A 27,767-nucleotide genomic window follows, 5' to 3' on the forward strand; every position below is an offset into this window, starting at 1 on the left:
TGAGAAGATGGTGGCGCGAATTCAGGTTTGTGGCGGCCTCACCCAGTGCCGTCCATACAGTGTCTTTGTCCACGTCTGCATCTGAAGTTTGCGTCTTTGTTTGATGGCTGCGAGAGCTGGCGCTGGATCAGCTGGAAGAGCTTGGTCTACTGCATCCTGTGGGCACAGGGACCATGGCTCTGCCTGGAGCTGTGTCCGAAGAGGTAACACCGAGGGCGGTCTGACAGGATGCTGAAGCAGGGCGGGCTAAGCTATCTGCTAGCCCATGCAGACCGGCAGTTCTGACAGTCATCCTGGCTGGCGTTCGTTCTATTGGACAGTGATCTTTTTCTTTTTTTAATTTCATATGGATACGTGTTAGTTTGGCTATATGTATTCTTGTAGTTCTTGGATATGTGTTTTTGTCTTTGTGTTGCACTGCTGGGGGAAATTATATTTCATCAGGAACACTTCGTCATTTCATTTCATGTACTTGAGTATGTGAAATGAAATGACAAAGTGTTCCTGATTCCTGATTCCTCAATACATATACTTTTAGACCTGAATACTTGTGTTAGTCAGCAAAAAGTACACGTTTCAGTCCCAACAGTATACATGTATATGTTTAGCTAGCATTAAGTGCACTTACTACAAACCAAAATGTGGGTAATTTTAGCCCCAAAGAGTAACACAATAGTATAGATATACGAGTAAATTTTTAGCTCCCCAAATTTGGTATACACTTTCTACTTAAGTACACTTCAAAAAATTATACTTAGTAGTACATCAATCTTTCGATAAAGGAAGTGATTCTTATCACTCCACAATGCATTAACAGAATCTCTATCAGGGACCACCATCCTCTACCATCCTATTTTACCCTCTGATCCAGAATTAAAAGAATTTAAATTCTAGCAAGAAGAACGTAGCTATCGCATCCTTATGAATAAGAATTCTGACAATTGACAAATGTCAACAGGGAAAAAAGGGATAAATTAATATTCATAATAAATAAATATTCACTATATATTATGTTATTGTTATATATGAGGAAAGTCTCATGCATCTGTAAAGACTTCTAATGAATCACAGCAAGTCATCAAGCTGACAGCTAATGATTGCATTTACATCAGGGCCGCTCCTCTGGGAGGCGTTGAAAATGGCAAATACGACCAGCATGAGAATAAGCTCATAGTATTCTTGCCGAGCGAAAAAGCCCATAAATGGCCATGCTAATTGCAGTCAGGGGTTTTCTATTAGATTAATACTACAAACCATCGAAAATTGCTCTGAAGTAAACAAGCTATTCATCCACACTTTCCCATTATCCTGAGCCAGTAGTGATGGATTCAACTGCACCCACCACAAAGAGAGTCATTATGTGAGTCTCTATAGAAGTAAGGGAAAAACACATCTGGCAGATTTGAAGAGGAATCTGCTGCTGAAACCACTTAACTAAAGCAGAGAGGTTTGTGCAGCCGTCACGTACCTGTTGCATTCACTGGCCAGACCCGGGCCTGTGAAAAGTGGTATCTGACAGGCCCGGTCTGCCCTGTCAAATACCTCATTAGCTAGTATTTCTATAAAATGTTGGCTAATTTGGTGTTGAGCTGTTATTTGTTTCGCCTTGTGTTTTTAAATGACACAGGCCGTAGAGTTTGTGTATGTGAGCAAGCTGCCCAGCCACTACGCAAGAAAAAGTGGCATGTGGATACGGCCGCAGTGTAAAATCAGTAAATTTGGGAGAAATGACCAGTCGTATTGTTAAGATTAATACTCATCCCACATCTTTTGTTACTAGAAAATCAAGCAGATATGAACAATATAGCTGAAAATTAAATATCATGTTAGGCCCACGGTAACGTTGATGGTAGCAAGTGCTGGTTGACCACACTGCTGCAGTAGTGGCTGACTAGTCAGCAACATCATCCATTCGTCTGTCTGTTTGACTTGTTGAGTGACAACTGAGTTTTATGCACGTGGTTAGCCTGGCCTGCGCTGAAATGATTAAATCTATTGGAACAGTTAACATGGAAACCCATTCGGCCGTGTTGATGTGCAAAGCCTGTGTGCTGTTCAGAGGCTCTGATTCATTCCCACATGGTAATAATGGAAATGGCAAAGTTAGGTGCAGGAAAATAACTTTGTGGAGTTTCTGGTGACCATTCCACTGCATACCGACTAAGGTCTGTCACTGGCCTGCTTAATGTCAGTAGTCTCAAATGGCCCATGTCAAATGTTTTTGTAATACACGTGTGAATAAGTTAATCGTTGTAAATCACATTTCGGTGGCCTTATGCATACGAGATAGGTAACGATTGTACAGAAAACGGCTTGTGGTCTATTGTAACAGGTGTCTGAAATTCAGATTTGACCAGAAATGTAAAGCGCTCTCTCTGAGTGGCTGTTGCAGCTAGAAAGGCGCTATATAAAAGGCAGCTTGATTGATTGACTGAAATGTGTTTGCACTGAGTACCTACTGGAGGGTATTTGTCAGCCCTTAGAGACTTTTTTTTATAGAAGAAGTGAAATTGCTAACACGAAGAACTGGCTCAGGGTTGATTATAAACCCTCTCTTCAGCAAGGGACTACTGTGCACGTCAACCACCGGTGGCCGATTTGCTCTGCAAAAACGGCAGAGTCCCGCCCAACCCCAAGAAAATAACAGTAATCCTGAATTTTCTCTTACTAAGTTACATTTTCTTGTCAGAGCATGGATTTACATCATGCAGGAGCAGCCATGTACAACCCTATGATATATGTAGCAATTCACTGGGTGGCCAGGTTGAACCTTAAAAGTTGCTTCCACTCATCGGCCATCAGGGGCGTAGCCAGGACTTTTTTACTGGGGGGGGCAGCTGGGGCCAGCCATCTAATTAGGGTGGCACTTGTCAAAACTACTATTTAGTATCCTAGCTTCCAAGTGCAAAGGACAAGACTTAATAATAATAAGCTAATAATGATAATGCATGTATTTCAGCTTCCATTTGACTGTTTCTGTGCAGGCGTTTTTTTTTACCCACTCGGGACAGGGGAAGGGGGCGGGGGGGCCAGCGGGGGAGCCGTGCTCTGACCAGTGGGGGCCGTGCCCCCCTGGCCCCCACGTGGCCACGCCCCTGTTGGCCATCTCCTCTTAATGCTGAAAAAGCTCAAATTTTAACTTTTGATAACGGTTCATCAGTTCTGTCTTTGTCTGATCTCAGCCAAAGGCACTGCAGGAGGTAACAGAAACTATCGCGTGCGTCCGGGTAGCGTAGCGGTCTGTTCCGTTGCCTACCAACACGGGGATCAGCGGTTCGAATCCCCGCGTTACCTCCGGCTTGGTCAGGCGTCCCTACAGACAGACACAATTGGCCGTGTCTGCGGGTGGGAAGCCGGATGTGGGTATGTGTCCTGGTCGCTGCACTAGCGCCTCCTCTGGTTGGTCGGGGCGCCTTTTCAGGAGGGGGAACTGGGGGGGGGGGCATGATCCCCCCCACGCGCTACATCTCCCCGGTGAAACTCCTCACGGTCAGGTGAAAAGAATCGGCTGGTGACTCCACATGTATCGGAGGAGGCGTCTGGTAGTCTGCAGCCCTCCCCGGATCGGCAGAGGGGGTGGAGCAGCGACCGAGACAGCTCCGAAGAATTGGGTAATTGGCCAAGCGCAATTGGGGAGAAAATGGGGGGGGGGGTACAAAAAACATCAAAAAAGAAAGTATCGCAAACACTTTAATTGACGTTAAATTACATTGAAGTTAGCTCTGATGGGGGGGGGGGATTTGATGTCTGCCAAAGTGAAAAAAAAGTCTCTTCGACTCAGAGACTGTACTTGCAGTTAACATGGGCCCATTAAACCACCAAAGCGTGGTGTGCAGATGGAGGTCATATACTTGATGAGTTTCTCTTTCAAATAGAGGCCAGGGTCGGTCAAAGATCCAACAGGCAGCCAGGGCACCCTGTGGTCGTGGGTGGTCGTGAATAACGTGGACTTTTTTACTGGGTGTTCGTTTGTGTGGGGTTTTCCAAAGGCTCGCTTGTAATGATGTAAATAACATTTTCATAACATAACAGACATCATCAGACCTCATGAGCGATCATTAGTGTTTTGCTGCAGCCCCCCCCCCCGCAGGTGATAACAGTATAATATATTCACTGTATTCAAACACTCAGATCAGACATTTGCAGAGCAGCTCGCCGAGCTTTTTATGCCATCTAAATTATCTCCATGCCTTTTAAATCCTAGCGAACCAAAATTGCACCGAGTAATTCTCGCCTTAGGTCTATCTCCACCCAAGTTTGCGAACGCCTCTCTTTCCTCTGCAATTTTCTGATGTGTTTTGAATAGATGCCTTTGTTATGCTGCCATTAAAAAAGGCCAATTTGAAATGATTTGGTCTTTTTGAAGATATACAAAAAAACTAAAAGTTCCAGGGTAGCAGCTCAATTACTTTTTAATTTAAATGAAATTATTGATATTCTCGTGTATGGCTTCAGACCACAGTACACCGCTGCCATGGCTGTGATCCCAGTAACAATGAATTGCTAGGAAAAACTGACCATGACTGGGTTTATTATAGTTTGGACAGTGGTGTATCCTCTGATAATGGTCATTACGATGCTCTCCTGAACTACACAAACGAATCTTGCAGGCATTTGCAGAACTAACCTTTATCAGTTTTGCTCATTATTATCTATCATTAATTTATAATCCTTGATTAAATTCTTGTGTAGTAATCTAATTGTATAATGACCCTCTGTTGTGCCTCCACTTTGCTGACACCTCCATTCAACTCTCTGCAGAACACATTATAACAGGGCCATGGGAAAATCAAAGGTTTGGCTGTTTTTCTTATTGAAAAATGGCTTGAAGTACTGTTGGAAACCCCCCTTTTGTGGACCTATTATAATTTGTTCTGCAGAAAGTGAAATGGAGGTGTAAATTAATTGTTTCATGCACCGACGCACGCACGCACGCACACACACACACACACGCACACACACACTGTGCAGTATCTTATATTGTCTACACTTTAGATCTATTATATCTGATCTGCCTCCCAGGTCACAGCTGTCGTCCTCACTGCTTCTTCCTTCAGCTGTCCAATTTGTCCACGTCATCGAGAGCTTCCGGGGCTTCGGGGCTTCCGGGGACTTAAGCCCCGGGCTCCGACCGAGCACCAGGGACCTCACGAGAACATGCGATTAAAAAAATGTTTAAAATAAAACTTGACTGTTCAGAACAGGCCGATCGTTTGGCGAGAATAATCCCCCCTTCAACCACAATGTGGGTTGCAATGGCAGAGTGGCGCTGTTGGTGTTTCCGCTCGTTGACGCCACGGGAAGTGCAGAAGTAGAAGGAGCGATTCAAAATTAACGGCTAACTTTAATTTAAATTCAAAACTTTACTGCTTGCAGCTTTCTCGAGAACAGCTCATCAAATAACCTGACCCTTGGCACTGCACTGTCTTGCCTCCTCAGCAATACACCCGCCAAGTGTGGAGTTGATCGGACGAATGGTTGTCAAGAAAATCTAAGGACATGTACGTACAGGAACACAGGCAGATTCCTTCAATTTTAGTTAGATTATAAATTATAATATCTATTTGCACCGCCGCCATGAACAATACTGTGGCAGAAGTGATTCAAATTTGGCTGCACAATGAAGTGAACACACCGGCTGTTGAATTGCTCAAACTCTTGAGGCGAAGAAAATGGCAGAGTGTGTTCTCTGATACGGACACGGCTCTACGCCTTTCCCTTACTATTCCAGTCACCAACGCAAGCGGAGGGCAACCTTTCTCTAAACTTTGTCAAAAATAGACTGCGGTCAGCTATGCGGCAAGAACGACTGAGCCACCTCACCCTGCTGGCCACCGAGCGTGACATTCTCATTCAGGCCGTGGATTTTAAAGACACGGTCAAGGATTTTGCGGTGAAGAAGACCAGGAGGAAGCACGTCTGAAGAAGGTAAGATAATATGATCTTGTTTTTACCGGTTCTTTGCTTGTGGTGTTGGCGAGTTTGATCTCATGCTGCCGCTGTGCACACAGGCCTGCTTGGCTGATAACTTTGTCTTGACTTATTGTTGATGTGTTGTCTTATTTTGGTAAGTTTTATATTCTGTTTACTAAGTGGGGCACGTCATCTACTATTTGTCGCTGTTCATTGACGCAGGGTGCTGAATGTTGCCCAGACTGATCTTCCTGTGTTGCAGCTGTTTGTATTTATTTGTTTTATGAGCCGAATTTGCACCATTGCTATAGTTATGTGGGGAGGGGGGAGGGGTGGCTTTATGTGGGTCCCCAGGGCCTTAAGTAACGTTAAGACGCCTATGTACGCCGTCCCCAGAGTCACTAAATCCATGCTCAGTGATACTCTATCATGTCCTATCAGGAGCCGTGTGTTTGCAGATTTTCATCTATTTCATCATCTCTGTACCATTGCACTTTATCGCCCCTTATTTAGCCTGTATATAACCAGTCCTTTTTGTATATAGCTGAAGGTTTTTGTGTTGTGCTGTAGTGTTGTTATTCTATGTTAAGTACACAGAGAGCCACGAAACCGCAGTCAAATTCCATGTTTGTGCAAACCTACGTGGCCAATAAACATGATTCTGATAATTCATAGGTTTTAGCAAATGGTGAAAATGTACCCTAATCTGAACCTACCAGACATGATGCTTCAAGTTTTTGATTGTTGATTAAATAGAAGATCGTAGTTTTATAATTGATGTTACCTGCACTGTAGTCTGACAAGAATCAGGCTACAGAGGGGAGCGGTGTCACACGATATAAACAAATCATCATCATCATCGGCGGTCACTCAGGGTCGAGTATGACTGCCCTTTAGGATGCCTGTGCGTGACAGCTTTTTACATGGAGTGGCTGATGCGCCTGCAGCCACCACAGGGTCCTTGACAGGGGGTGACCAGAGTCCAATGGCATGGAGAACCAAGACGATTGGGGACCACACTGTTGCAGCCTTCATCCGCTTTCACTGCCGTTGTGACCTGGAGACATCTTCCACCAGTTCCGCTGTTGAGGTCTTTATTGGCTCACACTTTGTCTGGAACCTCCCCCTTGACCTAGCCGCCTTGGGTGACCCTACCAGAAGCCAAGCTCTTTACGGCATAGCTCTTGGGATCATTGGTACATGCAAGCTTCTCCACCATGGCAAGGTGTCGATCCAGGAGAAGATATATAAACAAAACACATTGGTTGACACATACCACCGATGTCCTTACTACCTTCTAAAGAACACACACACAAACAAAAAGGTTTTCTTGAAGACACAGATCCAAGAAACTGAACTAAAACAGTTCATTCCCATTTGGCAACACTGTAAGGATTCTCAATCCAGTCCTTGTTTACCAGCAGTAGGCATTTCTATTCAGCCAGGTGGTTCATTACATTCACCTGTTGAGTCAGGTCTAATGCTGCGTTCAACACAAGTCAGAGCAACTAAAAAAACAACAGCCAACTTGTGAAAAACATGAATAGAAGGATCATCGAACAGTTGGACATACAAGTATCATTTCAGATTCCAGTTTATCCGATCCTCATGGACAGAATAAAAATGTATTAATTGATATTTCAATGCATATTTGGGTGTTTAATTATGCAATATGTTTTGGAATTGTTTAATTTGCATTGATTCAGAGAAATATGTGAAATTTAAAAGTGACATACGCATCTATCAGCCACGGTATTGCTAGCCAGAGTTATCTACATAATGTTAGCTTGTGAAAAAAAAAAAAAGCTGCATCCATAATTTTTTCCCCCTTCTCCCTCAGTAAATAGTGTGAACGTGTCGGAAGTCAAAAATTTCCAACTTAACGTATCCAAATTCTTTTTTGTTTTTTTGTTTTTGGCTTTGGCTTTTTTCCTGCCTTTTTTTCTCCCCAATTGTATTTGGCCAATTACCCTATTTTCCTAGCCATCCCGGTCGCTGTTCCAACCCCTCTGCTGATCCAGGGAGGGCTGCAGACCACCACGTGTCCTCCGATACATGTGGTCACCAGCCACTTCTTTTCACTTGACTGAGGAGTTTCACCAGGGGGACGTAGTGCGTGGGAGGATCATGGCCACGCTATTTCCCCTAGTTCCCTCTCCCCCCAGAACAGGCACCCCAACCGACCAGCAGCTAGAGGAGGTGCTAGTGCAGTGACCAGGACACATACCCACATCCGGCTTCCCACCCGCAGACATGGCCAATTGTGTCTGTAGGGACGCCCGACCAAGCCGGAGGTGACAGGGATTCAAACCGGCGAACCCCGTGTTGGTAGGCAACGGAATAGACTGCTATGTTACCCGGATACCCTAAATATCCAATTTCTGAGCTGTCTTTTCAATTTTTACATTCACTTGTTTATATTTTAGACCTGGAACAATAGATCAATGTGATGAACGACCTGGTAGAATAGAAAACCAGCAGTACCGATATTACCTGAGAACCCGATTGAGAACCACAGGTGTAAAGGGGCCCACAGGGCCACAGCACTACATCACAGGTGTTTTCTGGTACTGCATGGGAAAGAGTGATATGATGTCAACATGCATGCATAAATATCCAGACTGTAATGCAAACTGACTTTGAAAGGCAATGGGAATACCGATATAAATCTAAATAAGAGAAAATAAATGGTAAGTAAAAATACATTACTTAAGGCCCCGGCAGGCTGCTTTCTTGTAGTTACCACTCAATTGCGGTGGAAGCTGAACAATGAAGATAATTCCCAGCTGAAATGTTGGGCTATGCTGCCATGGCTACATCCGTTAGGTTTTATGTTAGAGCAAATTTAATTAGGGCAAGTCTACACTGAGTTTTTTTTTTTCAAATAATGGAACTTGTTTCTTTGAGATTTTATTCAACTCCTCACCCACTGGTTTATACCGAACACCAGAAGCCACATTTCAAAGACCCCCAGGAGGATTTGAACGGTCATATTTGCTGTGACTTCAAAAGGGAAATCTTGTAAAATAAATTGCACATCAAAAGCATTGCTTCATTTTGGCAACCGTGGCTTTCATTCAAATCATGCAGACGGACACACAAGCAGCAACGAAATGAGGGGAAACCCTCAACCTTATGTTTGAAATACGTGATTTATTTATTCATTTGTTTATCTAAAAATTAGTTATAAAACCTTCATGATGCTGCATACATGAGAATGTGTCCTGCACAGTCAAAGTTGGGCCTCTGATATGGGGGATTGTTTTTTTCACTGTGATGAAACGGGGTGGGGTGGCATGGCGGTCTGCGGCGGCGATGAATTTCACCGTCAGGCTCCTCATTGTCACAGTGAGCCCTTTTTCCTTCCCATCATCCTCCAGCAGATGAGAGGCCCTCTGCGATGTCATGGTAGATGTAATGGCTGTCTAGGATCACAGACCCCTGCTCCCATTTCTTCTCTGCTGTCTTTTATCTGGGACTCTTGAACCAATGGGCGGTAATATTGCAATGGCCAAATGAACCGAAGTGTTAAAAGATGTTATGAATGCTCCAACGTCAGTCAGTAAACCATTGATTACTTCAACAGAGGAAAACGAAGACGCGTGTTTGCTTTCTGTTAACCCGTATTCTGCTGTTTTCTCTTATTTACAATAAATTCAGTTTAGTACTGGCCAAAATGGAAAATATTAACATATATATATATATGCAGAAGAACTGGGTTCATGACACTGAACTTTTTGGCAATGTGTTAAGTGTAATACTCAAGTATTCAAATTATACTACCTCAAATATTTCAGACCTCATTTTGAGAGAAATTTTTGGTATCAGATTCTTCTTATCATTAATTTAGACAACAAAATTGTGTATCACAATATGACAATATCCAGATTTCATCCTGATACAACATCACTGAGGACGATAAAAAAAACAATATTAACATCCAGCCCTTTTATGACTCATTAAAAAAAAATTTCACTTTGATTCTTCAACATTCATTCTTCAACAGTCATTAAAAAAAATTTCTTGTTCATGTCATGATATTGATATAATTAAGTATTCTGATTCTGATGATTGAAGTAAAGGCTTTTTTTAAATGCATCTGAAAGATCGGAGATGCATTCAAATACAGCAGATACAGCATCAGTTTTCCATGCCTTTGTGTTGTTCATGATGACAGTGAAGATGAAATCATGTTAATCATCAGTCCCAGTCATTTTTAAATTATTTCATGCAGTGAGCAAGAATAATGTTGTGCAGCCACAAGGAGACATAATGGCCTTCAGAGAAGCTCCTGATCCTTCAGCCTTAATGGTATTGTTAGAGTTTCTATAAACCTCAAATGGCAACAGACTCAAGAGGAGCATTTCATTCTCTTGTTCAATTCTACGAATATTTTTCCTAATGCATGTGCAAGTCTGCAAGTATTTGGAGCGTTCACAGATTTAATAGAACAGGAAAAAATACTTTTACGTCTGAATAGAGCATCCTGTCAAACAACAATTTGGACTGACTATAACTTCTTTACTGTCATTCATTTTTGTGTCTGGAGTAAGCTGTTTGGTCAGTGAAGCACGCACGCACGCGCACACACACAAACACACACACACACACACACACACACACACACACACACACACACTCTAATATGATTGCTACATAGTCAATGTGGCAGGGCGATGGATTTATAAAAGGGTTGATCCCCACCCAGTGACAGAATGGAGTACTCCATCTTAGATGATTTAGAATAGAATAAAGTAAAATAGAATGACAATGACAACTTTCACAATGAATAATTCAGTAGATTAAAGTTGAAGTTAGAGTCAAAATAAGACATTATAAAACATTAGCTGGCTCCTCATTGTATTGGAATTGCCATTATTAAAATAATATTATCATCATCAATGTTGAAACAACAACAATACTAATAATGAATGATTATCTGATCATTAGCATTGTAGTTGTGACTATTTGGGTTGGGAGGTGACATCACTGAGTTTGAAAAAATAGTGTTCAAAATAGAAAATTTTTGTGTTTCTGTTGCCGTGTCTTATATATTTTGTGCTCTCTGTTACTGTGTGTTGTCCAAAACCATTTCCTCCTGGGATGAATTAGTTTCTATCCCTCTATCTAATTATCTATCTATCTATCTATCTATCTATCTATCTATCTATCTATCTATCTATCTATCTATCTATCTATCTATCTCTTAACAGTCAGACAGTATCCACTTCAGCTCTTTATTGAATGAAGGAATTGTGGAACAATGTGTGATATAGAGAAATGACAATGGAAAGACAACTTTGCTAAGTCGTAACTTTTCAAATAAACAGCATAAGAGAATAATGTCACACGGAGGTAACAACGCACATCCTCGATCTAGAACGAAATGTACATATTTGAGTTTATTTTGACCCTACACTGAACAATTAGTTGATCTGAACTGGACTCAGAATCCATCCATATTCTGCGAATCCCTGTTGAGGAAGAGGATGGTGGCATTTTGAAGGTCACCTTGATCCCCGGGGTACCCCTGCAGGGTGCACCAAGAAAGACCAATGCTTTAATTGTGATCAAAGACCTTGGGCCATGCCGCTGTCAATAAAAAGGTGCTAGATAATGGAGGATAATGTGATGGGGGTCTTACATTGAGCCTTGCTTTCAGCTCCTCTGCCTCTCCTAACCTTCGTTCCCTTTCTGGAATTGGATAGCGATCATCTTTTAGCCGTTATAAGTAGCGTGTAACCTTGCTTTACTCAAATATATTCACTGCATATTCTTATACTTTGTTTGATCATACACTCTGTGTATGTTGACGGCATTATGCTACTCATGCCAGTGTTTTTGGTTAAATTGTAAATGAATGAAAGGTTTGCTTACTGTATTGCTCGCAAATCTTTCTTGCTAACAAAGCCATGCCCACTATGAGCACAAGAGATGCAAACACCAACACGGCCTCCAAAATGTGCCTGAAACAGAACGTTATAGTCTGAGCCAACAAAGTGACACATAGACATGGCTGGAAATGACGGCATGACATTCCCTCCGTATTTGTCTTGATCCCCCCCCTCTTTGTATCCCTCAATTGTATCCAGCCAATTACCCCACTCTCCAAGCCGTCCCGATCGCTGCTCCGCCCCCTCTGCCGATCCGGGGAGGGCTGCAGACTATCACATGCCTCCTCCGATACATGTGGAGTCGCCAGCCGCTTCTTTTCACCTGACAGTGAGGAGTTTCCCCGGGGGAAGGAGCACGTGGGAGGATCACGCTATTCCCCCCAGTCCCCCCCCCGAACAGGTACCCTGACCAATCAGAGGAGGCGCTAGTGCAGCGACCAGGACACATACCCACATCCGGCTTCCCACCCGCAGACATGGTCAACAAACGCCCGACCAAGCCGGAGGTAACAGGGATTCGAACTGGCGATCCCTGTGTTGGTAGGCAACGGAATAGACCGCCACGCTACCCAGGCGCCCCTTGTATTTGTCTGATTTGAAAAGAACTGCACAATGACTGAGAGGCAAACCTCTGTTGTTAGCACAGATGTGCACTGTAGATAACAAACATGGAGGGTGCTCAGAAAGATAAGGCATTCTTAACGTGGCAAAAACTCCTTAGAAAATAAAGATGAAGGAACAAACAAGGGGGCCAAAATCAAATTAATGCTGAATAAGTTATATATTCACGTTATGTTTGTACGCTTTTGCTTTAGGAAGCTCTGGAAGAGGTGCTGTTTGTGGGATTTTTATATTACAGAATAAATTGATGGGAAGTGCACATAATATAAACATCTCTGCTGTTTCAAAGCTAAAAAAGCACTCTAAAAATTTTATTCACATTACCGATGAGAGTCCCAGGATTCCTTTGCAGTATTCATGGGCGTTGGTTGTAGATACGTAGTCGACTGACTTGGTACTGGTGAAGATGTCCTCCAGGACGCTGCTGTTGAGGATAAAGACATCATACACGGGTTTCATAATCAATATTGTCACTGTTAACAAAACAGTTTTGCCATTCGAAGCCTTGGGCTCACAATAGGCTCGTCCTTGATAAGTCACCAACGATAATCAATAACCTCTTTCACTGGAGGTATGAGTTGCTGCTGCTCATCACAAATGCATTCTGATCGTTTAACAATAAATCTATAAGCAAATTTTGCAGTACATGTGAATAAGGTAGAAATACATATTTTGACCACCATTGTTGATTACATGAGATCACAAGTCTTTGTGATCCCATTCAACCTTGATAATTTCATATTCATGCAAATTCAGCAATCAGATATAGATTTTCACGTCTAAAAATCTTGAACGCAGTATCAAGCATGGTGAGGGAGTGGTCAAGTCCTCATTAATATTCATTAGATGACCTTTGAGTGACAAAGCAAGGGTTTGGCGGTAAGGGTGGGCTGGGTTTCATAATTTGATGATTTGATCTGATTGGCAGTATGTAAATGAGTGTCTAATGACATGAGTATCAGAAAAATGATCAACTGAGAGAAGCTGAGTCCCCCCCCCCCTTTTTTTTTTTCATCCTCGATCATATCCGGCTGATTACCCCACTCTTCCGAGCCGTCCCGGTCGCTGCTGCCGATCCAAGGAGGGCTGCAGACTACTACATGTCTCCTCCGATACATGTGGAGTCGTCAGCCACTTCTTTTCACCTGACAGTGAGGAGTTTCACCAGGGGGATGTAGCGTGTGGGAGGATCACGCTATTCCTCTCAGTCCCCCCCCCCCCCCCGAACAGGTGCCCCGACCCACCAGAGGAGGTGCTAGTGCAGCGACCAGGACACATACCCACATCTGGCTTCCCACCCGCAGACATGGCCAATTGTGTCTGTAGGGACGCCCAACCAAGCCGGAGGTAATGGGGATTCAAACCAACGACCTCTGTGTTGGTAGGCAAGGGAATAGACCGCTACGCTACCCGGACACCCAAGAAGCTGAGCTCTTTTAAAACATAGAAAAACTGAATTCCTCCTTTTAGACTTTATATTTTGGTTCAGCAGAAAGAGAAGGCAGAAAATACATGATGAATCAAGTAATTAGTAATGTTAGAAAATATTAAGTGTTCCAATTTCAGTCCAATTCTAAAAAAATTTTTAAATTCCCTTAATTATTATTATTATTATTATTTTCTTAGAACAAACTGTTCTGGAAACTTACTGGTTGAGGGTCGTGGCGTGACCGTCACGTGCATAGCCAGCCGTTGCTGTCCAGCGGCGCACAAGTACCAGCCAGTATCTCGCATCTTCAGTTCCCTTAAGGTTACAGCCAAAGTCCCAATTCTGTCATCAGTGATGGCCACTGAGGCGTCCTCGTACCTCCCATCAGGGCCTGTCACCAGGCAGGAGCTCCAGTCTCCACTGCGACACCACTTCTTCTCACTTTCTCTGTTGGCAGACAGTCAAAGGGGCCTTGGGTGAATGCCAATTATATTATAGAATTGCTCAAGGGTTTGATTTGACTCGAGGAAATGATGAACCAGCTCTGAAAAACAGGTACACTGTATTTTTTTTAAAATTCATTTTCATTTTCTTCAACCACATAACAGTTTTTGTAATACATTCAATGTGAAATAACAAAATACAAAAGTTTGCATGTTGTCCATTATTATACCCCCCCCCCAGAAAAACAGAAGGACAAAATGTACCGAACTTAAATGAAAAAACAAACAAACATAGAAATAGCACATAAACATAATATAGCTTTAATAATAACAATAAATGATTATCTCGTTCTCTCTCTCTCTCTCTCTCTCTCTCTCTCTCTCTCTCTCTCTCTCTCTCTCTCTCTCTCTCTCTCTCTCTCTCTCTCTCTCTCTCTCTCTCTATATATATATATATATATATATCTTTTAAATGTATATAAACAAATGGCAAAATAGATCAAAATGTCAACATAACATGACATTGTGATCTGTAGTGAGAGTAGGGTGCAGGTGGAGGAGAGCCTGGAGGGGTGCACTGGAGAGAAGAGGAATGAAAGTCAGTAGGAGCAAGATGGAATACCTATGAATGAATGAGAGGGAGGACAGTGGAAGGGTGAGGATGCAAGGAGTAGAGGTGACGAAGGCATACGAGTTTAAATACTTGGGGTCAACTGTCCAAAATAACGGGGAGTGCAGGAGAGGTGAAGAAGAGAGTACAGGCAGGGTGGAGTGGGTGGAGAAGAGTGTCAGGAGTGATTTGTGACAGAAGGGTACCAGCAAGAGTTAAAGGGAAGGTTTACAAGATGGTTGTGAGACCAGCTATGTTATATGGTTTGGAGACAGTGGCACTGATGAAAAGACAGGAGGCGGAGCTGGAGGTGGCAGAGTTGAAGATGCTAAGATTTTCACTGGGAGTGATGAAGAAGGACAGGATTAGGAATGATTATATTAGAGGGACAGCTCAAATTGGACGGTTTGGAGACAAAGCAAGAGAGGCAAGATTGAGATGGCTTGGGCATGTGTGGAGGAGAGATGCTGGGTATATTGGGAGAAGGATGCTGAATATGGAGCTGCCAGGAAAGCAGAAAAGAGGAAGGCCAAAGAGGAGGTTTATGGATGTGGTGAGGGAGGACATGCAGGTGGCTGGTGTGACAGAGGAAGATGCAGAGGACAGAAAGAAATGGAAACGGATGATCCGCTGTGGTGACCCCTAACGGGAGCAGCTGAAAGTAGTAGTAGTAGTCAACATAAATACACATACACTCATGCACAAAAAATAGACGTGTATATATCAGTCATTATTGTCTATAGTCAATCTACATTGTAATTTCGGTTTGAATAAGAATCAGTCATGGAAGAGTACACAGTTTAAGTGTTTTCATATATGTCAGAAATGGTTTGCCATGTCTTGTAAAATTTACCTGTAGAGCCACCCAACATCTACTTTATTTTCTCCATGTGTAAAAACTGCATAAGTTCTCAAGCTCACTGGCCATATGTGGGAGAGGCCTCCTGCTTCCACTTCATAAGTATAAGGCATCTAGCAATTAATGAAGCAAAAGTAATAGCATTCAAGTGATGTCTGGGAAGGAGCGTGTCCTCTGGTACTACTCAGAAATTTCAATGAAAGGGGAAGGGGTAAATTTGGCTCCACAAACTTCCGAAAATGTATCAAATATAGATGTCAAATAATTATGAAGATTTGGACAAGTCCAAAAAGTATGAATTAGGGATGCTGTTACTGCCTTACATCTGTTGCATAAGGGATCTGCCCCTGCATAAATCTTAGCCAACCTTTCCTTGGGTAGATGAAGGTCATGTAAGACCTTGAATTGTAGGAGCCCATGCCTTGCACAAACTGAGGAAGAATACTCTCTGAAGAATGGAATGCCAATTGTGATCTGTTATTTCACATGCAAAATCATCTTCCCACCGAGACCTAATAGTGGAAAGTGGGGGAATGCAAAGTTGATAATAAATTGTATATTATTTTGATTACTCCTCTGTTGTACACATTTATGTCGAGAATTATATCTCAAGTAGTTTCAGATGGGCAATTGGGGAAGTAGGGATATCTGTTATGCATGAAATTTAGAATTTGTAAATAACATCAGAAATGGGTCTGTGGGATATTACATTTTTGAGTCAACCGACTAAATGAGGCAAATATCTTATCTATATACAGGTCCTTAAAACTAGGTATACCATTACTGTTCCAGATCTTAAAAGCAGAATCTATCATAGAGGGTGGGAATATATGATTAGAATAAATTGGTGCCCACATCGACACTGAATGTAATCCAAACCTTTTCCTACACTGTACCCAGATTCTGTGAGAAAGATAAATCAAAATATTACACTTTTAGGTATACAATTCTAATGGAAGAGCTGAACCAAACAAAGCCAGTTGTGAGGTGTTACCATTAATTGTAACCAATTAATTTTCAAGGTTCCATTTATAAAATCAATAGCTTGTAGGCCTCCATCTTTAAAATCTTTAGTCATTTTTGCTCTCTTAACATAGAGAATTTTCTTCTTCCAAATATAATCAAGTTAACCTGATTGATTTTTTTTTTGTCTTAATAGCTCTATTTGGAATAGCCCTGAAGTATGCCGGTTAGATACACCTTGAAATGCTTTTCATTTTAGTAAAAAAAAAAAAAGAAAGATTCGACCCAATAAGCTAATGTCTTTCCATAACCAAGAGTTAAGTCTAATTTGGCAATCCTCCACTGCCTTCCACACATTCATATTTTCACTTTCAGTTGAATCTTTTGATATATGTATGCCCAAGTGTTTAACAGTGGTTTTTATAGGAATGCTGTGTGCCTCTGTTAAATGACTTTGATGAATTGGCATTAACTCAACACTTGTTCCAAGTTTTGCTTTAGACCAGAGGCTTTGGAGACGGTATGAATCATTTGTAGTATTTTGGGGACTTCAGTCAGCGGCTTCATCAAGATGTTTGTATCATGCATGTGCTAACTGGCTAATGATTACTGATTTCCCAAGTACATCTAACGGAGCGATATTTCAATTTTTATTAAAAATAGAAAGCATTTCTGTAGTTATTATATAGAGAAATAGGACAACCCTGTTTAACTCCGTGTTTGATTGTAAATCGGGGTGATGTATCTCCTGGTAAAGAGATTGAACTATTTGTATTTTCATAAAGAGATTCTAGTATAATGGTTCGAAATTTATCCCCAAAACCTAATAACCTTAAACAATGGAAAACAAATTGAGTGCTAAATTGAATCATATGCTTTATATAAAAGTCAAGAAATAAAATAAAACCATCATCTTCTATTAAATGTCTATAATCTAAAAAATTGAGCACTAAGTGAATATTATAGTGAATGGATCTACCCTTCATAAAACCAGATTGCGAATCACTTATAATTTTATGTAGATTCTTTTTTAATCTATTAGCATAAATAAGGGGTACAGTTTTGTTGTCGTTTGATAATGTGATTGGCCTAAGATTATCTAATATTTTGGGGTCCTTACCAGGCTTGGGAATTAAAGTTATTATACCTTGTTTCATGGTGGAAGGAAATGTCATATTATCAGTTGCTTCTTTTAACATAAGAAATAATGGCACTTTTAATAAGTCCCAAAAATATCTATAGAATATGTCTACATATAAGATCATCACTACCTTTAAAGACAAACTCTCTACTGCTTTATCCAGCTCACCTAAAGTAATATCACCATCACACAACCTTGCAAACTCACCGTCAATACGTGGAATAAGATCTTTGGTATTGTTGAAGAAGGAATCAGCATCATCAATTGAAAAGGCTGAGGAATATACTTTACTATAGAAACTATTTCCTTGGCAATCAAGGCTGGATGCATATTTACTTGGCCATGAATCAATAAGGCTTTGATTGTGTTTTCTCTCCTGCCTTCTCTTTTCTAAAAGACAGATATGACATGCTTCTTTCCCCTTCCTCTATCCATTTTTCCCAAGAGCTTATGTCGGCACCTTCAACTTTTCCAAGATGGAGTTCATCAAGTTTAGTTTGCAGAGTTTGTCATCTCTGTTTATCATTGTCAGTAGGTGATGTCTTACTGCAACGATGTTAATTTCTGATAATTTGTTAATTCTGTTGAGTGATGTTCCAAAATGAATATTCCCGAAATTTAAATTTCAAGAATTCCCATTTAGAGATCTAGGATGTCATAGATTCATCAGTCATCACATTAGAGATTATGGTTTTAATACCATCATAAAATGATTGGCATTTTAATAAACTAGAATTGAATTTCCAGTAGCCTTTGTTTCTGCAGCAAACACCTGGGGATTTAAAAATCAACTTAATACCAGAGTGATTTTTGGGAGGAGCTGCTGACATACAGCAGTTAGAGACAAGGTCCATCACAGACAAAGAAATTAACCAGAAATATATTCTTGACTTTGCTGCATTATTTGGTTTGAACCAGGAATATTGCTTAGTGTCCGGATGTCTAGGCACCAAGGATCTGACAAGTTGTAAGTACTACAGAAATCATTTAGGATAGGGTTATAAGAGCTTTATTGGCATTTGGGAGGATATCTGTCAAGTAGGGCTGCATGATATATCGTTTCAGCATCATCTTCGTGATGTGTGCATGTGCAATAGTCACATCGCAGTCGCAGGATGTGTGATGTGAAGTAAGGCAAATTAACTCAAAACACCTCAGGCTACAACTTTTTGCTGCTTGATACGAAAAGAAAACTCACACGGTTCTCATTTTCCATGACTCATCTACAAGTCTGTCTGATATAACAATTTACACCAATTTTGTTCGGTTTGGACAAATTACACATTGATGTGTTCATCTGCTTCTTGGCTCTTGATGTGTGGATTGCAGTTATATCCGCAGGCACTGTGGTTAATCCATAGATTGTGCGGGCTGAGTTATAAAAATTAGCATTCTGAGTAATAGTGGATGTGTTGCAGGTGGGTGAAATAATACATCATCAATGAGGAAAATTTCAGTTACATCCTCTAAAATGTGAACATTTTTAAGCTTCATTTTTCATCAGGCACAAATCAGCAAATCATCGAGAGTGATGATTCAATGGTGATCATGTCACATGAGGTGTACCAAGCTATAAACAAGCTGTCAACAAAGCAAGTGGTTTAGATCATATTACTGCTGAATACCTTAAATATGTCAGTCCAAGGATAGCTCCTCTCCTTGCTATTTGTTTTACTGGCTTTATGATCCATGGCTTGTTACCAGACTCATTGTTGTCTGTTCTGTTAGTGCCAGTCATTAAGGACAAAGCTGGTAAAGTATGCAGCCTAGATAACTACAGGCCTATAGCGCTAGTCAGCATACTGTCAAAAGTCCTAGAAAGAATCTTGCTGGATAGAGTGCATGAGTTTATCACCACCACGGATAACCAGTTTGGTTTTAAAGCTAAGCATGGCACTGACTTATGTATATATGCCTTAAAGGAAATTGTTAACAAATATAGAGGCCAAAACTCATCAGTTCTTATGTGTTTTGTTGATGCTTCTAAAACTTTTGATCATGTTAATCATAGAAAGTTGTTTGTTAAATTGATTCAAAGAGGGGTCCCTAAATACATTGTGAGAATCCTGGCTTATTGGTATACCCACCAGACTATGCAAGTGAAGTGGGGCAATAGCGTTTCAGCCCCATTTGGGGTTAGCAATGGTGTCAGACAAGGGGGAATTCTGTCTCCAGTTCTCTACAATCTAGATATTGATGATTTGTCCAAGCAGTTGAAAGCTTGTAACACTGGGTGCATGATTGGTAATACCTTGGTGAACCATATTATGTATGCAGATGACCTTGCCATCCATAGTCCCTGTAGCGCAGGTCTCCAGCAGCTCCTTAATAGATATGTTCTGTGTATGGTGTGGAGCATGATATCAAATACAATGCTAGTAAGATTGTTGTCATGATCTGCAGAACCAAAGAGGTCAATTATCTAAAATTTCCTGATTTTTAAATTGTCTGATAATAAGGTGACATATCTTGGACATTACATTACTGAACAAATGACAGACAATGATGATATTTATAGGTAATGCCGCATGATGTATGCACAAGCAAACACTCACGCAAGTTTGGTATGTGTTCAGTTAGTGTGACGATGTCTCTGTTCAGAGCATATTGTACACCACTTTATACTGCACACCTGTGGTCAAACTACAAAAAAGTAAGCTTACAGAGACTTCGAGTAGCTTATAATGGCACTATGAGAATACTACTAAAAAGACCTAGATGGTGTAGTGCAAGTGAAATGTTTGTGGCTGCAGGAGTCAATACCTTTCAGGCTGTTCTAAGAAATCTCATGTATAACTTTATTTGCCGGCTCAATGACTCTGATAATGTAATCATGAAGAGTTTAACTAATATAAGATTCAGTGCCACATGCTACCAATCCCGGCAGTGGGACCATTGGTATAGCTGCGTCCTTGTAAGACCCTGTTTTGTTCCTTTTATGTTATTTTATTGTGTTTACTTTATGTATTGTCTTGGGTTTATCTTATCTTTTATGGCTTTTAAAAAAATGTTTTAACCTTGTCTCTGTCTGTTATGGACCCTGAGTCTGCAATAAAGTTTTGAGTTGAGTTAGCAGACTAGACTCCCATTGTGCCAATTGCGGCGTCCATTTGGCTTAAGCAGCAACGGAGGCAAAGAAGATCTGAGACAACATTAAAAAATGAGAATTAAGGCGTCCGGGTAGCGTAGCGGTCTATTCTGTTGCCTGCCAACACGGGGATTGCCTGGTCGAATCCGAGCGTTACCTCCGGCTTGGTCGGGCGTCTCTACAGACATAATTGGCCGCGTCTGCAGGTGGGAAGCCAGATGCGGGTATGTGTCCTGGTTGCTACACTAGCGCCTCCTCTGGTCGGTCAGGCCGCCTGTTCGGGGGGAATAGCGTGATCCTCCCACGTGCAACATCCCCCTGGTGAAACTCCTCACTGTCAGGTGAAAAGAAGCGGCTGGCAACTCGGAGGAGACATGTGGTAGTTTGTAGCCCTCCCGGGATCGGCAGATGGGTTTGGGGCAGTGACTGGAACGGCTCAAAAGAGTGCGGTAAAGGCCGCTCTGATGGCCGAGCGGAATAAACCGCCGTTCTTGCAATCCGCTCTTCATGTGGCTGGGAGGTTCGTATTCCACACTCGCCGTAACCGGTCACGGCCAGAGCGTCCACGGGGTAAGGGATTCATCAGGCCACCCTTACCCGAGGGATAGTGGGTGTAGATCGGTGTAGTGTTCGGGGACTCGTCGTTCTCCAGCGACCCCTCTGGCCCATCCGGGCGCCTGCAGCCACGCAACCGAAAGCGTTCTCCCTACGTCTTCTTCGCGACCTGAAGGTAACGCAATCCATGCGAGGGAGGAGGCTTCAGCGTGTAAAATAGCGAGAGCAGCCGAAAAAAAATAACACCAGCCGACACGAGTTTGAAGGAAGCTGGTGTTACGACTATATCCTTCCTGTGGAAACGTGAGCCAGGGGAGTTATTGGACAAGAGTTCCGGCCATATGTCATTGGATTAATCGGGTGGGGTAATGGCCGGATACAACTGGGGAGAAAAGCGGGAGGGGGGGTCCACACACACACAAAAAAAATTTAAAAACAAAAAATGGAATTGCAGAAAAGTTCCTTGTGGGAGCGATTTAGTGAAATACTTAACAATGACGCATCAAGTGCTGGGTGTATCATATGCAAAAGCTGCCAAGTGCTGTATGCATGTGATAGCCAAAAAACTGGTACCTCAAACACGGTGTAAATGTGTTATCATATCATCATGCTTACATAAATCCCACTGAGAAATAATGTTAATAATAATAATAATGATGGATTACATTTATATTGTGCTTTATCTAGACACCCAAAGCACTTCACATTGAAGGGGGGTAACTTACCTTAATCACCATCAATGTGTAGCACCCACCTGGGTGATGCACAGCAGCCATTTTGTGCCAGAACGCTCACCACACATCAGCTTGAGGTGGAGAGGGAGGAATAATTGAGCCAATTACATGGGGGATGATTAGGTGGCCAGATGGAGAGTCAGGTTGGGAATTTTGCCAGAACACCGGGGGACCCCCTACTCTGTGATAAGTGCCATGGGGTGTTTAATGACCACAGAGAGTCAGGACCTCGGTTTAACATCTCATCTGAAGGACAGCATCTCTACATGTCCTCTTTGGACATGTACAGAGCCTAACCCTAAACCATCCAACTTGTTTATTACAATCAAGGGACCATTTTAGTGCTTATTTGAATAGACCATCATCTGTATACCTTGTGTGCCCCTTCTATGTGGTTCTCTGTCCACCAACATATCCAGCATCATCTCTATAGTATGCCCATTTTCCAGCTGCTCTGGCTTGTTGTATCTTTGGCCACAGTGCTGCTCGCGTCTCACTGTTGGCCTTGCAGAGATCTTCAATGAAGCCGATTCCATGTTCTTTGCGGATTGTGCAATCCTTGGTCATCCTTGGTCTCGGTGTGTTCTCTGAGTGAACTGGACAATGACATGCCTTGTTTTGTTTTCTTCACGTCTGCCTAGACGGTGAAACGAGTCCACAATGTGGTTGATGTTCGAGGACCATGCTAGGGAAATTTTCCCAAGATCGCAACACCTTCATGTGATTCTTCACAAATGCCAATTCTACCAGTGGTCCATTTTGGGATAGTTATCCCGGAAACTATATTTTCCTCGCTCGCCAACCCCACGAGATTTCTGACCAATGAACAGAAAGACAGCGCCCATGTGACTTTTGTTGGTCGAGTTTTGTTTGCTTGAAATTTTGCTGTATGAAACCAAACTAAAACAAAGAGAAATGCAACAATGTAGCTACTCATCCACTGATTCTGACCAAAGCAAATGGACTATAGGTGTGAAAAGAAGATCCTGGATGGTAGAAGCATGAAAGAAATGTGGGAAAATACTGATAATTTAAGGCCATGCTGTGGGTAATGGTGTGAATAATAGTAAAATCGATACCTGTATCTCTCACTGTAAAGACATTCAACTGTGACGCTGCTCCCTTCCTCTCCAATTACTTTATTGTTCACAGCAAACATACCTGCAGAGATTAACCAGCACATTTTAAAAACTCATACAAATGATTTACCCCCAAGTGTATGTTAATTACTTAAAAAAGAGAAGATGCCTATAGGAAGGAGGTGAGGGACCTGTCCATATGGTGTCAAGATAACAACCTCTCCCTAAATGTTGAGAAAACAAAGGAGATAATTGTTGATTTTAAGAAGTCCAAAACGGTTCAGACACCAGTTTACATCAAAAGTGTCCCTGTTGAAATTGTGAAGAACCTCAGATTTTTAGGTATTCAGATCTCAGACTCCCTCTGCTGGTCTCTAAACAGTAATTGTGTGATTAAGAAGGCAAAACACAGACTGTACTTTCTGAGATGTCTTAAAGAATTCAGAATTTCCACAAAAACCCTGGTCAGTTTCTACCAGACCACCATAGAGAGCATCCTTACTGGAAGCATGTTAGTGTGGTTTGGTACCCTGACTGAACAGGAGCACAAACAGCTGAGAAGGATAGTAAAAACAGCTTCAGACATCATAGGAACAGCACTGCCACAGCTTCAGGACATGTACATCACCCGTTGCAGAAGGAAGGCCCTAAGTATGATGGAAGACACCATCCACCCAGTACATGGTCTGTTCTCCTCCTTCCCTCAGGACAGTGCTTACAGAGCATCAGAGCTCCAACCCGCCGCCTCGCATACAGTTTTTACCCCCAGACAGTCAGAATAATGTACAGTAGGCTCCTTACATAACTTCACTGATTTAATATTTTGTGGGATTTCTGATTTATTTTTTTTATCATTTATTATTTCCTTATGTGGTTTTTAAGGGATGGGAGATCCAAGGCACATGCATTTCATTGCAATTCAAGGTACATGGTACTTTTTATATGTATCTACTCATATATTTTCAGAATGTGTGTGTGTGTGTGTGTTAGTTAGTGTAGATAGCGGGACCGAAAACTAAAGCACTTATGATCCTAATTCTTTTTGGAGGTGGTAGGTATTGTCTCAGAGAGTAAGGGAAAAATCCCAGAAAATTAAAATTATGCAAAATATGCATTTTTCTAAAAATGGCTAAAAACCACTTTTCTCGGCATTTCAGATGATTCTGAGCATTTCTGAGTTTTTCACCTAAAAAATTTTTCTGGGACCCCCCCCCCCTTAACCTGGAAAATGTGACCCTCTCCCTCTTTAATGTCATTGTGTATGCAATGTCATGTATGTGAAATATGCTTGGTTGGAACAACTATTGGCCTCAAAGGGGCAGTTAGGGCACAGTTAGTGACAGGTAGCAAGCAATCTACTCATATATTTTCGTAATGTGTGTGTGTGTGGTGTTAGTGTGTGTGTGTGTGTGTGTGTGTTAGTGTAGATAGCGGGACCGAAAACTAAAGCACTTATGATCCTAATTCTTTTGGAGGTGGTAGGTATTGTTCCAGAGAGTATGGGAAAAATCTCAAAAAAATAAAATTATGCATAATTATGCATAAATATGCAAAATATGCATTTTCTAAAAATGGCTAAAAACCACTTTTCTTGGCATCTCAGATGATTCTGAGCATCTTTGATTTTTTCACCTATATAAAAAATTTCTGGGACTTAGAAATGTTTTGGCATTATGCAAAATATGCATTTTCGCAAAAATGCACTAATGATCCTAATTTTTTTTGGAGGTCGTAGGTATTGTTCCAGAGAGGACCAGAAAAATAGCAGAAAATTAAAATCAACCCCCATATTTTCGTGATGTGTGTGTGTGTGTGTGTGTGTGTGTGGTGTTAGTGTGTGTGTGTGTGTTAGTTAGTTAGTGTAGATAGCGGGACCGAAAACTAAAGCACTTATGATCCTAATTCTTTTTGGAGGTGGTAGGTATTGTCTCAGAGAGTAAGGGAAAAATCCCAGAAAATTAAAATTATGCATAAATATGCATTTTCTAAAAATGGCTAAAAACCACTTTTCTCGGCATTTCAGATGATTCTGAGCATTTGGGGGGAGGGAGTGGGGGAGGGGGTTAGGGGCAGGGGGAAGGCGGTTAGCTGGCAGGATGAAGAGGAGGGAGATTTAGATGGGTGGATAACCAAACCGCTACATTGTAGCGGGGTTCTTCTAGTATAATAATAAAGTGAACTTGAACTCATAGCCCAAATTTCTTTCATTCATTGTTAGTCATTTCCATTTTTCGCTTGACCCAGCCCCGAGCTAGCCTAACCTCGGTGAACGAACCTAAATTATAAAATAGCAGAAATACTGACCTTCTCAGGGAGTCTTACTCGCACAATTAATTAATCACCAGATTTATTGACCCCAATTAATATATGCATATGAACACTAAACAACGGCACTGTTTGTTTACTGTGATTGTAAATCATTTTCTAAACCATTGTTAAAGTCTGATGGGTAACATCTTGGGGGCGAGGTTATCTGTTGACACCATCAACACAAAATACACAGAGTAAAAGACAGAAAAAGGCTCATGATCACATTTAAGGCCTAAAGGCATGAGTTTCTTCTACTGTGCATGAACTGTCACTCACCATGATTGACCGTGACGTGCGTCGAGGCGGCCGCATCAGCGGTCCATACACCACCCACCTCCACACCACACCAGTACCAGCCGGTGTCCCCATCCTTCAGGTCTGTCATGGTCACTGTAAAAACCTGCTGGACAGGGTCATCAAAAATGCTCACCCTCCCCTCGGCGCCACTGGGTGTTGGGGTATCTGTCCGGGCGAGGCTGCTGCAGAACTCCCTCATTCTCCCTTGACACCAGTACTTTACATAGCTGGCATATTGAGCCTCGTAATGACACGGCACTGTGAGCGAACGGCCCTCCAACACTGAGAACTCTCCCACCGTGGTCACTGTACATAGAGAACCTGAGGGTTGAACGTTAGATGGGTCAGGGGATGGGGGACAGGGGGGTGATGTAGCTCTTGAAATGTCTTGCTGCAACACATGATGCATATTTCTTATCTGTTCATGAGCAAAGAAAGTCTTCCTTGAGCAGTTTTGTCTCTTGAAAATAATGGAACTGTGACCATACAATAGCCATTTTGTAGGGAAATTAAGGTTTTGAAAACTAGAAGAAAAAATATCTTTGGCAGACAGTAATATAATATAATCTATATAAAAGGGAATAGAATGAACACACACAAGATTCTCAATTTCCTTGACCCTTTACACATTTTTAATCAATTTCTGGGTAAGAAAAGACAGATAAGATAAAATATTTAAAACAATCAAAAACCAACTCATAACCGGTTTTGAAACGCCCAACAATATGGCGCTGGTATTTGTAGGACTGTGCGGTGAAAGTGGGTTTACAGATGAAGATGAACTCCTCCTGCGACTCTTAGGGTTTTTTTTCTTTTCAGTTATTTGCAGAGAGCCATTTTAGCACGTTTCTTATGGGCTGATGATTTCAGTAATAGAAGATATTACCTGGAAGCCAAGTTACCAACCAGAGGGTGAACGCGAGAAGCCGTGACATGTTTCCCTGACAAATTGTGTTTTAACAAGTGAATGTTTTCTCCTCTCCAAACTCGACTGTTCCGCTGTTCCAACTTCCCCTCTGTCATGTGACATGTGGAGTCCAGATGTTCCCAAATGTTAACCATTTAGTTGCCATGTATATTGTTAGATGCTTCTAAACCCAAATAAGAGATACCTCTGCAACTGAATATTGTTTACATGGAAAATAATTTGAAATAGTTATAACTGCTCACTTCTTCCAGTGTGGGAAGATGGTGGCACTAAGTTACGTTTGCGGCGGCCTCACCTCGTACCGTCCATGCAGTGTCTTTGTCCATGTCTGTGTTTGATGGCTGGGAGAGCTTGGTCTGCTGTGTCCTGTGGGCCCAGAGGCCACGGCCCTGCCTGGAGCTCCGCCCGAAGAGGAAACACCGAGGGGGGAGGGGGTCTGACAGGACGCGGAAGCGGGGCAGGCTAAGCTAACTGCTAGCCCATGCAGACTAGCAGTTCCGATAACACCGAGGGCAGTCTGGCGGCGCCTCCCTTGCCTAGCGTTGACTGTGGTTTTAGTGTCGTCGTGTGGAGGGCAGGGAGGTGTGTCGAAGGTGTCTGGCTAGGGGGGCTGGCGTTGGATTGGCTGGGGGAGCCTGGTCTGCTGTGTCTGGGGGGCCCAGGGAACATGGCCCTGCCCAGAGCTGCACCCGATGAGGAGACACTGAGGGCGGTCTGACAGGACGCGGAAGCGGGGCAGGCTAAGCTACTGCTAGCCTATGCAGACTGGCAATTCTGACAGTCATACTGGCTGGTGTTCGTTCTCTTGGACAGTGATTTTTTTTTTGTAGTTTGGATATGTGTGTTCTTGCAGTTTTTGGATATATGTTTTTGTCTTTGTATGGCACTGCTGTGGGCTGGGGA

General features: G+C 42.2%; 1 protein-coding gene across 4 annotated transcripts; it reads right to left on the reverse strand.

Moving 5' to 3' along the window:
* Nucleotides 1-8,957: 8,957 nt before the first annotated feature.
* pigr (polymeric immunoglobulin receptor) lies at nt 8,958-26,949 on the reverse strand. Of its 4 annotated transcripts, none has more exons than XM_056292576.1 (8): nt 26,823-26,949; nt 25,916-26,257; nt 23,330-23,411; nt 14,078-14,304; nt 12,753-12,849; nt 11,791-11,879; nt 11,558-11,607; nt 11,221-11,443 (listed from the first exon to the last, which is right to left on the reverse strand). In XM_056292576.1, exons 1-8 carry the CDS (start codon nt 26,869-26,871, stop codon nt 11,360-11,362), a joined length of 1,020 nt encoding a protein of 339 aa, XP_056148551.1. In that variant the 5' UTR covers nt 26,872-26,949; the 3' UTR covers nt 11,221-11,359. The 4 variants fall into 4 exon arrangements, with proteins under 4 accessions (XP_056148553.1, XP_056148552.1, XP_056148551.1 ...); XM_056292575.1 differs by having other exon boundaries at nt 12,753-12,852; XM_056292578.1 differs by lacking the exons at nt 11,221-11,443; nt 11,558-11,607; nt 11,791-11,879 and adding an exon at nt 8,958-9,393 and having other exon boundaries at nt 12,753-12,852.
* Between the last annotated feature and the right edge of the window lie 818 nt (nt 26,950-27,767).

The sequence above is a fragment of the Lampris incognitus genome, chromosome 14, assembly GCF_029633865.1.
Source record: "Lampris incognitus isolate fLamInc1 chromosome 14, fLamInc1.hap2, whole genome shotgun sequence".
Classification (NCBI taxonomy): Eukaryota; Metazoa; Chordata; class Actinopteri; order Lampriformes; family Lampridae; genus Lampris; species Lampris incognitus.